We start from the raw sequence: 12,097 nt of genomic DNA, 5'->3' as shown, positions 1-12,097 counted from the left end.
AACAGGTCAATCAATGTGACCTTTAATCTGAGTATGAGAAGGAAGTAAAATTAAAATAGAAGGGAATAAAGTACAAACCCCTTTTGTCTATGGTAGAAGCTGAGTTTGCAACTATAAGTTTATTTTCAATGTTTGTTTCAGAAATTCTGAACCAGGCTTATTCTTTTATAGCAGTTCCTAAATTTGACAGAGCTGAGACTTAAGCTGCTGTTTCTGATTCAATGGAATTCTGGTTTATATTTGGAAATTTCTGTGAAGAAAAGACACAAGTGACCCCAGGTTTGAAAAGGACCAAGATAACATATATTCCAACATCTCTTGTATCACAGTGTTATCATTACATATAGAAATGGAATCTGTCTGTCCAAACCTCTCATAGAGTGGTCTCAGTTTAGCTTTTCATGACACTTGAATTCACCTAATGCCTTCTTTTCATGAACTTCTGACAGAAATTTGAAGGTGATATATTTTCTCTTCTACTTGTCCCTGTAGCACACATCTAATTTATATGCTTATTTAAGCAGGCTGAGAAAAAAATACCTTCTCAGGGACCAGCAAGACAGCTCAGCTAATAGAGGCACTTGCACACAGGCCTAATAATGTGAATTAGTTTCCCATATTTCACAAGGTGCCTGAAGAGAATCAACTACAAAGAGTTGTCCCCTGATCTTCACAGAGAGCATTGAGTGCCTGTGGGTGCATTCACAAGCGCGCGCATGCGCATGCGCACACACACTGAGAGAGAGAGAAAGAGAGAGAGAGAGAGAGAGAGAGAGAGAGAGAGAGAGAGAGAGAAAGAAACTAACTAAATAAATACATATTCCTAAATGGTCAGCATATTTTTATCTTCACTTCAGTCTTTTAGCATCTAACTCAGAAGCTACCATATTCAACATGTTGTGTTTTCATTCTTCTCCTCATTATGTGGCTTTAGTATTTCCTTATTTGCATCAATTTCTTATCTCTAATTTGGAAAAATTATGCCTGTATTAAAGTATTGTTGTGAGTGTTAAGTGTTTTTGTTGTTGTTGTTGTTTTTTTGAGATAGGGTTTCTTTGTGTAGACTTGGCTGTCCTAGAACTAGCTGTATAGAGCAGGCTGACCTCAAACTCACAGAGATTTACCTTCCTCTGCCTTTCCAGTGCTGGGATTAAAAGCATACATTACCATTGCTCTATTAGTTTTAAGTAATTTAAGGTGTGTAAGAGGTATAATATCCAGTTCAAAAAGACCTAAATATATTTATTTATTATTATTGCTAATGTTATGATAGATTTTAAATATGACATATTGTTCTCTTGCTTAAAGATAATACATTTCCCTCATATAAATTCTCTGTATTTACCTATGCATCTCATTAACAATGTATTTTCATTTCATATTATAAGTTGCTAGAGTGACAGATTGATTTACATAAGCAAGTTTGGCACAATAATGAGTTATTTTGGCCTCTCACTAAATAAAGTAAATCCCTCTTAATTCAGACTTTCTTCTCCTAAAAGAAATCGTCTTTCATCCCATTCCTCTACAAATACTTGTTCTTATGGCTAGTTTCATGAATTGATTGCTCAGTTATGGAAATGCTAAGTGGTGTTTTCCTATTAAGATTGCATATGTACCATGCACTAAAGGGATTCTGTTGATCCTGGGCAGATATTTCAGATATCAATTAAAATTAATGCTCTTATATTATGTTTTATCATTTTTCCAAGATAATTATGTTTAATTTGCTTCATAATGAGTTATGGCAATTCGAATTTCCTAAAATTTCTTATTGCCATATATCACAGCTCTATAATACGATTAATAAAATTGCAAAGACATATGTTGGGATTCAACCTGAGGACCAGAAGGGTAAAGTAGTCAGCCATTGGCTCTTACTCAACCTTAGTCTGAAAATAGTGATCCTGCCTCCAGGAAACCTCAGAATGAGACAGAGACTGAGACCTTTCTCCTTCTATTTTATATTCTTCTCTAGTTCTAGGATTAAGGGCATGCACCACTACCGCCTGGTTTCTATGGCAAGCTAGTGTGGCTACTGGATTTAAAGTTGTGTGTCACCACTGCCTAGTCTATAAGGCTGACCATGTGACTATTTTACATTTCTAATCTTCAGGCAAGCTTTATTTATTAAAACACAAATGAAATGCCACTACACAGATCCGAGTCACATCATCACCCAACATACATGCTACTTACCGTCTCTCATATGCATCCTGTCTCTTCATGAAAGTTCCTAACATCCAAATGGTCTTTGAAAATTTCTTCATGGAAACCCAGATACATAATCCTTACTTTAAAGGCATTGATATTTAAATATTTTAAAGATTACTGTCAATAATATCATTAGACAGTTGCTATCAATACATTATTTATGGAAGAGAAACTAAAGCCAGATATGCAAACTCCCCATTGAATTCACATGCAGAAGAATCACTATCCATTTTAAAGAGTCTTGTTTCTATTACCCTAAACTGCCTCCCAGAACCATTTGTCCACTAGCTTAACACTGTATTCCCCACCATGGGATTCAGGTTGAAACTTGACTACTTAAAGTTGCTGATTCTCTAACAAAATACATGAACACACAAAATATATTACAAATATATTATTTTTTTGCTCTAGTAACAAGGGATTGTCATTTTTATAAAATTTATCATAATAAAAATGACTAATTTAATGTAATGTGTCTCTACCATTTTCATAAATAGTTATACCCATACACCTCTACAAATGCCTCTACACTCCTTCTTGTTTTGACAGATAAATATCTAAGGTATTTTACAAAAAAAAAAGAGACTGTCAGAATGTGACTGGCAAGTTCCTTTTTTTTAGATGCTTTTTAAAGGGTTTGAGGCAACATCAAGTTGGTTTGAACCTAGAGTAATAGAAGTCAACAGCCTTACTGAAACCAGTTTACTGTTAGTGAACGTTCTGATAAAAACTCAGGGGATTTTTATGAGTTGGTATCATATTTATAATATACAATAAAGAATATTAGATCCTTGAGAGGAATAAAAAAAGGTATGATATCTAAATAGAAACTTTAAAAAGAAAACTAAAAATTATACTTAGTCTAACTTTCATCCTACCCTCAACCTCTTCCTATTTCTTGCAAGAATTGAGTCCCTGGGAGGTTGAAGGGTTATCATCAAAGGAGCTCAAAAATAGTATCTTTCCTCACTTCACCAGAATCAGTTTCTCAAAACACTACTACACACTTATTGAGCTTCTTCATGGAGTGAGGTAGATGCTGAACATGTTAAAGCTATTATTTCCTTTCAATTTGATAATACCATATTACAATATTCAAAATTTTACTTTTATTTTAAAGATAAGAAAAATGAAGCCCAGAGATACTAACTTATTTGCCTGAAATGTTACTACTGAATGAAAAAGGTCCCACCTTGATCTCCTGACTGCAAGTAAACCAGTTTATGACTTTATGCTCTCCAAACACTGGTATTTTGTTCAATGAGTACCTGCTCTTAGACAATCACAATGTGTCCTATTTACCACACATTATCTTATACCTAGGAAAGAGGTGTTATTTTTGTCATTGAGAAGTCTAATATTAAATAACAAAGAATCTAATGTAGATTTATTTTATTCCAAAGATTTAACTGTAATATATGTGGTTATTGCATCTTTCAGCATAGCTACAAGAAGGACAGAATTCATGTACTCAGAGAAATATCAAAACTAAACTCTATAATCTGGTGAGAATATCTCTTAAGAAACTTTATTTTCTAAAAGGTACATATTGATACCCAACTGCAAAGAAATGAAAGATGGTAGTTGCAAAACAAAATGATCTATACATACCCATGCATTTAGATGGAAACTGATCTCTTAGAATGGCTATGCTACTCTAAGATGGGACCGTCTGGATCCAGAGAGATACCTGATTGACTAAGAACACTTGTTTTTCTTTCATCTTTCATCACTGACTTATGTTCTACCCTTAGTAGCCACATGGCATCTCACAATCATCTGTTCCAGGGTATCTGATGCCATGTTCTGGCCACTGCAAGTAACGGGCACATACTGTGTGTAGGCAAAGCATTAATACACACAAATAAGAAGAAATTTTAAAAAAAGATCAAGTAACAATGGCCTTATTCTAGCCCTAATTGGCCTTTGCTGGTTTGTCTAGAATTTTTTACTATCTTTACAAGATTGTAAGGTGGTAGAATCTACCTATTGAACTTGAAGCGTTTGAATTCAAATTAACAAATGCATTAAGTATTTTTAGAAAGCAGCTAAGATTGCACACATAGTTCAATGTAATGGATCATTGGGGAATTTCTTCTTGAATAGCAACCCAATGGGTAATTAAAATGCTTTTGGGGATGGCCAAGTAGAAGCTTTGCAGCAGAGAAGTATTCCCCTGAATCATAAATCAGTTCCAGGGACAGGTTCTAAAACTCTTGGGGAAAGCTCCCCCATCATTTTCCCAGCAATTTCTCTCAGGCAGAAGCTTCTTTTTGCATCTTCTCCACATCTCTTAGTGGATAAAATCTTACCTTTGATATTTCATGGCAACTTCCAACTAGGATCTTATGATCAGCAATAGCTTTTACGGGGAACAGACAAGTTCTGCTGAGTTAGTCAAAGGCCTGAAATTCAGATCAGAGGTCCTAACCTAAAAGTCTCTTTACACTGTACATATTTTTACAGCCATTGTCCAGTTACAACAACTCAGATCTGAAATACAACAGCACTGAATGTTTCAATTTTCATAAGGAAGCATGAGTTTTTACTCAAAGGGCAGCAAATTTATGGTGGTATAACCATACTTCAACTGTTTCTGCACTGAGCAGAATACTTTCCCACCTCCCTCAAGATCCATTTCCAGTGGTCTGTGACTAACTTTCTTTGTTTTGTTTTTATATTTCCTGCCTCCGAAACCCCCAATATTTTTGTTAGAAACATAATTTGCCAAAATTGCATTTGCATTACATAGTCCATAATTATTCATTGGTAGTTAGTCTTGTTTCTTCAGCTTCATGGTAAATTCTCACGTTTTCTTCAGTTAACTCAGCCTAGCCTGTTTGCTTTCATCTACTTGGAATTCTAAGATTCAAAGTATTCTAGCATTAGAAGTGTCAATGATGTTATATACTTCCTAAGTATCGAAGTTTGAATAAATATTTTGATAATTAACAAGCATTTGGCTTAGCCATAGTTTTGAGTGTGCAGATGCAGGATGATAAGATGATAGAATATGTGAGCAGAAGAAAAGATACAGGAATCAAAACAATCCAATGAGGAAAAAGACAGTATTAGTGCAAAAGTTGGCCTAATAAGATGACTCAGAGGATTAAGATGTTTGCTGTAGAGTCTTAACTAACTGAGCTCAATCCCTACAACCCACATGATGGGAAGAGAGAACCATCTCCTTGCAAGTTGTCCTCTGACCTCCACAAATATTCCCAGAAAATGCTCCCCAAACCTACATTTCATTCATTTATTTAAGAGAAGGCATAAAGGGAGACTTAAAAGATATATGAAAAACTGAAAATATCACATCTAACAATTATGGATATAAAGAAAAGAGAAGAATTTCATTTTAAAAGCATGGAAAATATTTTAACTCAAACAAGAAAATTATCCAGAAAATAAGGAAAGATATATAATCTAAATAAAATAGGCATTTATAACAGCAAGCTGAAAAGACCAAAAAAAAAGAAAACAATAGAGATCTTATATCATATCGTAATTAAATACCAAATAAACAAAAAAGAAGGAAGAATATTTCACTTGGTATTTCTCTCTTACCACATGAAATATGAGAGAAATACCAAGTTATACATGAAGGCATCCTCATGAGTTTCTCAATAGAAATCCAGAGAATGATACAGTCCAGGTTCTGAAAGATAACTATCAATTCAAACTATTATAACTAGAAATGCTATGTCATCATTAAAAGATTAAAATAAAATTTCTGTGATGAAAATAAGCTAAAGTATTTTATGACCATGAAGCTAGCTATTTAAGAAACTTGAAGGAAAGTTTTGACCTGAAGAGAAAGAATTAAAAAAAAAATATCCATAAGGCCAAAGGAAAGAAACCACACTGGAATAATAGTTACATAACAGAGGAATAAGAGAACAACAAACTCTACAAAATCCACAAAAATAACAATAATTGATACATATCTTCCCACAATATCTCTGAACATTAATTTTCTTAAATAATCAATCAGAAGACAAAACCTAGTACATTAGATCAAAAAGCAGGACCATCTATTTGTTGCCTCAAAGAAAATGTAACTAAACATAAAAGACAGATGCTTCTTTAGGATGAAGACATTGAAAAGATAGTCTAAGAAAAGGGATGTAGGAATCAAGCAATAGTTGTGATTTTATGATCTGAGAATTTGGACTCCGAGCAAAACTTCAGAAGAGATAAAGGATATCAATTCATAGCAATTAAGTGAATAACTCATCAAGAGGACATCTTAATTTTAAACCCATGCACGCTGTTAAATATGGGTGAATCCAGTTTCATAAAAGAAATACTACTTGATGCAAAGTCACAAATTAACCATAGCACAATAGTAGTGATTGGCCTCAATACTCAAATGAATTGACAGGTCAACACACACACACATGCACGCACATGTCATAAATTCCTGGAAATATCTAAATTAAATGACACTGTATATCAAGTTCACTTCTTAAACATTTACAGACTATCCCATTAAAATACTCCAAAATTTAGATTCTTCTCAGCAGCCCATGGATCTTTCTCTAAGTAGGTCACCTATTAGGAACCAAAGACAATCTGACAAATAGAGTAAAATAATGAAATATTTGTTTGTATGTTATATTCTATATGATCACAACAGTGAAATAAAGCTAAATCTCAGGAGCATAAGGTACCATGGGATATACAGAAACTTATGAAGATTATACACTACTGATAAAAGGGTTATTCAGGAAATAAAAAAGTGAAACTTTAAAAAATACAAGAATTGAGTGAAAACACAACATACCAAAAACCTACAAGGGAAAATGTAAGCACTTGTAAGAAAGTGTTTATCTCTAAGTATCTACATCCAGATATGAGGGGCTATCCATCAAATATCTCTCTTTTTCTGCTTTAGTGCCATCTATCCTTTGCTTTCATCTTCAATGTCACTTTATATTCTGAAATAACATCTGGTTCCAGACAAAGTATTCACACTAAGGACCAGAATAATGAATATGAAAGGAAAATGTTCTCGTTGTTGAGTTCCTACAGCAATACTCTGTATTGGAATATAGGAAGATATTACCTCTGTCATAATGTCCCTGAGAAAGAACTGTTTTCTAGTCCATAGACAGGCCACTGAATAAACTACGTTGTGGTTGTTTTTGATTTTTCATGTGAAAATGTCAAACAATTTTATATAGTAATTAAATCAATCTATACCAACCATTATACACATCCTTGCTAAAATTAGGTCATGATGTTTCTTAATTTTTACAAAGTCAGTCCGCATATTTGGTTTTAAGTATGAATTTCCTGATTATTACTGAAATTAAACATCTCTCCATAATTCTAGTAGTTATTTGTATATTCTGTGCCTGGGTCAACTCTTTTCCTAATCTGAACCTTGTTCATGTTTCTGCATTCAAAAAAGATATCGCAAAGCTTTATTAGCTCAACATGTACCAAATGCTTAACATAATACCAATCAATAGAAAGCTGTTTTGTTATCTATTCTAATTTAATGTTTATTTCCACATAGAGGTGTCAGAGACTGTAAGTTCAACACATGGAAACTAGTGCTCAGATGAAAATCCACCAGAGGAGTGATTTTCTCCTGAATGTTAATCCTGTCCAGGCAAGTCCTGCAGGATCATCAACTCTGGAAACTGTTGTTCATATTTACTAAAGCAGATTGGTGTCTCTCCAATGTCTGTATTGTGGTGTGCAATCTTATGTGATGTGTATGTAACATCATGATTACATCTCAATCTTATGGACACACCCCCACCCCCTACACACATATACATGACAAAAATATGACAAAAGAGCTTTCTGTATACGTATATGTGTGGGTAGGGATGTGTGTGGATGGTCAGGGAGATGACTTTTCTTTCATTTTTATACTTTTTGATATATAGAAGATAAACTAGGACATGCTTCAAATATGATAAATTAGTGCTATGAGGAATGTTGACACTTAAAAGCCTACTTTGGTCCCTTTGCTCACACTAACTGCCACAATATGCTCACTTTTACCTCAGAGCAAGTTGAAGCTAAAGGCTTTTTGTAAATAGAACATAAGTTTAAAGCTTTACAGCTGTGCACAAGACCAGAGTTTCACGTGCCTAACCAAGGTTGCTAAACAAAATACCCTAAGAAAAGCATGTCAATTCTTCACTTGTCAAGTCTATAACAATAGACCTGTGTCTCAACGATTGTCACTGAGAAATTTGCCCTACCCACCAGGTTGCAGTCTTACTCCTGAAACATTGAAAGCCTTGTGTTGCTCAGCTCCTTACTGCTTATCCTAGGAATGTGCTGTTGATGAATGAGAGGTAACTCTTGAAATTTTCTGTTGTCACTCTAAACCTCCTGTAAGAGAAAGTGTTTAGGCTGGAGGATAAGAAGCCAGGAGAAAATAGAATCAAGAAAGAATGAGAATAGAAGCAGAAGAATAAAGAGTCCTGTTTGGAACCGCACAGTGTGAGTTCATTTACGCTCAGATATCTTTCTCTTTCTCTTGCTGTAGCATTAAATAAGAACTCTGAAGAGGACCTTGAGGCTGGACCCCAAAGAACCTCGATATGGAAGGAAAAGAAACAATGTCTCAAAAATGGCAACCAGGAGAACATGAGCAAGGAAATCAGGACCACGAGGGATGCACCCACCCACTGTGACAGTGGAACTGATTTATTGGGAGCCCACCAAGGCCAGCTGGTCTGGGACTGAATAAGCATGGGTTGAAACTGGACTCTCTGAGCATGGCGGACAATAAAGGCTGATGAAAAATGGCAACCAGGGTAAAGATTTCAGTGGAACAAAACAATATGCTCAGTAAAAAAAAGTTATCATTGGAGATGGAGAGATGGATTCACAGTTAAGAGATGGCAGCTCATCCAGAAGATTCAAGTTCAGTTTCCAGCATCTCAAGGCAGCTCATGGCTAACTCTAACTCCAATTTCAGGTGATATGATGCCCCCTTCTTGCCTGTTATGGATACTGCACACTCCTAGTGTATAGATATACATGCAGACAAAACACCCAAACACATAATTTGAAAATAAAGCCAAAGAAAATCCAAAGAAGGAGTTCTTCAGTTACTTTTGATTATATGAGATGCCATAAGTATAATTCCCCAGATAAACATGAACTATGTTTGATTAATTCATCTTCCTCTGTCCATTACCTTTTGTCATTATTGTTTTATATCAATATTGAATGTGTCATGGAGTTGCAGCAAGAGAATAGCTTTGATTTCATTGAGTTAGAGAATGGAAAGAAAGAGAGCAAACTATACTGACACTTGACATATACTAGAAAATTTCCTATTTATCATCTTATTCAATTATTATAGTGTATTTAAATTTGGAATTGCTATACTTATTTTAGACCTGAGAGAGTGAAATATTTATCCAAATTCTCACAATTAATTAGAGACAAAATAAGTTTTAGCTTCAAACTACCCCATACCTTGCTTACTGCTGTGTGTGCTTTGTATTCTGAGTACTCTGGGTCTGAATGAAATATTTTACTTATTACTAAATGGAAATTTCCTATTTGACAACATCTTCTCATCTGCTTCTGAAGTTAAAATGAAATGCAAATAGAACTATGTATGTGCCAGAATTTTTTTTCAAATGCAATTACTGAGATCTCATTTGACTTCTGACATGGAAATTAAGAAAAAAATTATCTTATGTTTTACAACCTGGTATTGTATTCACAGGTCATAGAGTCTACTACAAAAAAGGGAATGAGTGGTTTAACTATCTGTTTCTGTGCTATCTTAACATTGCTAATCCTAAAGGCATGATACTTGGATGAGAGCTTCCAACAAGATAGGCATTAGAGTGAGGAAGAATGACAGTGCACCATCCTACTAAGGCCAGAATCGACCCTTATAGACACCTTTCTATAGGTGAAGTGGCTAGGTTCATTCTGAAGTCATCAACATATCAACAGAAAAGAAAATAAGTGAGTTATTAAGACAGTTTGAAAGTTCTTTTATTATATCCCCAGAATAAAGAAAGACACTGTAAATATTGAAGAAGCTTGTACTGTATACTTTACATATGGAAAAGGAAACAAAAAAGTCAAATAACTTGATGCACAGAGTCCTGAAATGTAATATCTGACACAATAATATGCACAGCAGCAAAGACAATATGGAAAGTATAACAGAATTTAGAGTAAAAAATCGTGAGATCTTTCAAACCTTCTCTAAGTGAGAGCATCAGGAGACCATGACAGAAAAAAGAAAGATACTTTATTTTTTTGGATATAAAATTTATGACAACTTTTCATCTTTCCTGAAACAACTTGCAAACATTCACTCTGTTAGTAGATAGAACATGAATATGTTGTTGCTGTCTATTATGTAATTAATGATCTTCATACAAAATTGACAATAAGGAGAAGTCATCTCACTCGGTTCTATACAGTCTAGGACATCTGAAGTCTATTAGTGACCCTTCTGAAGGCAACCTTAACATCTTTATTTCTCAAACTGTAGATCAGTGGGTTAAGCATGGGGATGACCACCGTGTAGAAGACTGATACAACTTTGTCTTCCTCTAGGGATTTTCCTAAGCCACTTCTTATATACATAAAGGTGAGGGTCCCAAAGAAAAGAACCACAGCAGTGAGGTGTGAGAGACATGTGGAGAATGTTTTACCTCTGCCACCTGAAGACTTCATCCTGAGGACAGTCTTGATGATGAGCAGGTAGGAAATGAGTATGATCAAGGCATTAACCAAGATGACAAAGTTCCCAAATAACACAATGATAATCTCAGCATTTCTTGTATCACTGCAGGCCAGCTTCAGTAGAGGTGGAAGGTCACAAAAAAAGAAATTTATCCTATTGTCTTTACAGAAAGAGAGGGAGAAGGTACATGTGGTCCTCTGAATGGACCCAGACAATCCACACACATAGGCTCCCAATACCAAACTCCAGCATTTTCTCGGACTCATGGCCACAGTGTAGAGCAGAGGATTACTAATGGCAACATAGCGATCATAGGCCATTACTGCCAAGAGGAAACACTCTGTGCTTGCACAGAAGGTGAAGAAGAAGAACTGAGCAGCACAGTGATGATAGGTAATTACGGTTTTGCCTGTGGCCAGTGTGGCCAGAATTTGAGGGGTGATAACTGAGGTGTAGCAGGCATCCATTACAGAGAGATGGCACAGGAAGAAATACATTGGGGTGTGAAGCTGGATGTCCACCAGAATAAGAATGACCATGCCCAAGTTTCCCAGGATGGTTACAAGATAGAAACTCAGAAACATTAAGAAGAGAGGAATTTCCCACTCTGGGTAGTCAGTAAAACCTACAAGAATGAATTCAGTTACTGTGGTATAATTACTATTGGTCATATTCGGTGTAGACTATATACTCATCAGAATATAAGAGTGAAATGTAATGAATCCAGGACTGACGACCAGTCTTTATCCCTAAAGTATGTGTTAATTAGTATTTCTGAGGCTATTTATACAAGTGTTTTTCAGGAATTGTTGAATCCAGTGATTTTCCTTAGACATTTCCAAAGCATATGAGATGACACTTCAATTGCTCTTTCTGCTTCAAATTAATTCTGCTTTATATTTGTAGGTTTCTCTGAGGACAAGAGAGATGATCCTCAGGTTTGGGGAAGACCAAAATGACCCTTTGTACCTCTGTTCCAACCCCATTACAGGAAGGAGTCTTCTTTGCTGGATACCAACATGCTTTTATTTGTTGTCCATATGAGCCCCCATATCCTCAGGCAGTACAACCTCTTAATTCTCTTCTTGAAGCTGAATCCTGTCTCTCTCTCCACCCTCCACACACTGACCTTAGCTTTTGTCATTATCCTCAAATCAATGTAACCCCTTTTTTTATGAAAGCATTAAAAAA

At 35.2% G+C, this 12,097-nt stretch overlaps 1 protein-coding gene across 1 annotated transcript; it reads right to left on the bottom strand.

The window, feature by feature from the left end:
* Positions 1-10,641: 10,641 nt before the first annotated feature.
* On the bottom strand, positions 10,642-11,577 carry LOC130880347 (olfactory receptor 9I1-like). The gene has a single exon (XM_057779336.1). It carries the CDS (start codon positions 11,575-11,577, stop codon positions 10,642-10,644), a length of 936 nt encoding a protein of 311 aa, XP_057635319.1.
* Between the last annotated feature and the right edge of the window lie 520 nt (positions 11,578-12,097).

Source organism: Chionomys nivalis, chromosome 8 (genome assembly GCF_950005125.1).
Source record: "Chionomys nivalis chromosome 8, mChiNiv1.1, whole genome shotgun sequence".
In the NCBI taxonomy this organism is placed as follows: Eukaryota; Metazoa; Chordata; class Mammalia; order Rodentia; family Cricetidae; genus Chionomys; species Chionomys nivalis.
Note: the sequence above shows the minus strand (reverse complement) of the source record. Positions and strands in the feature narration are given on the sequence as shown.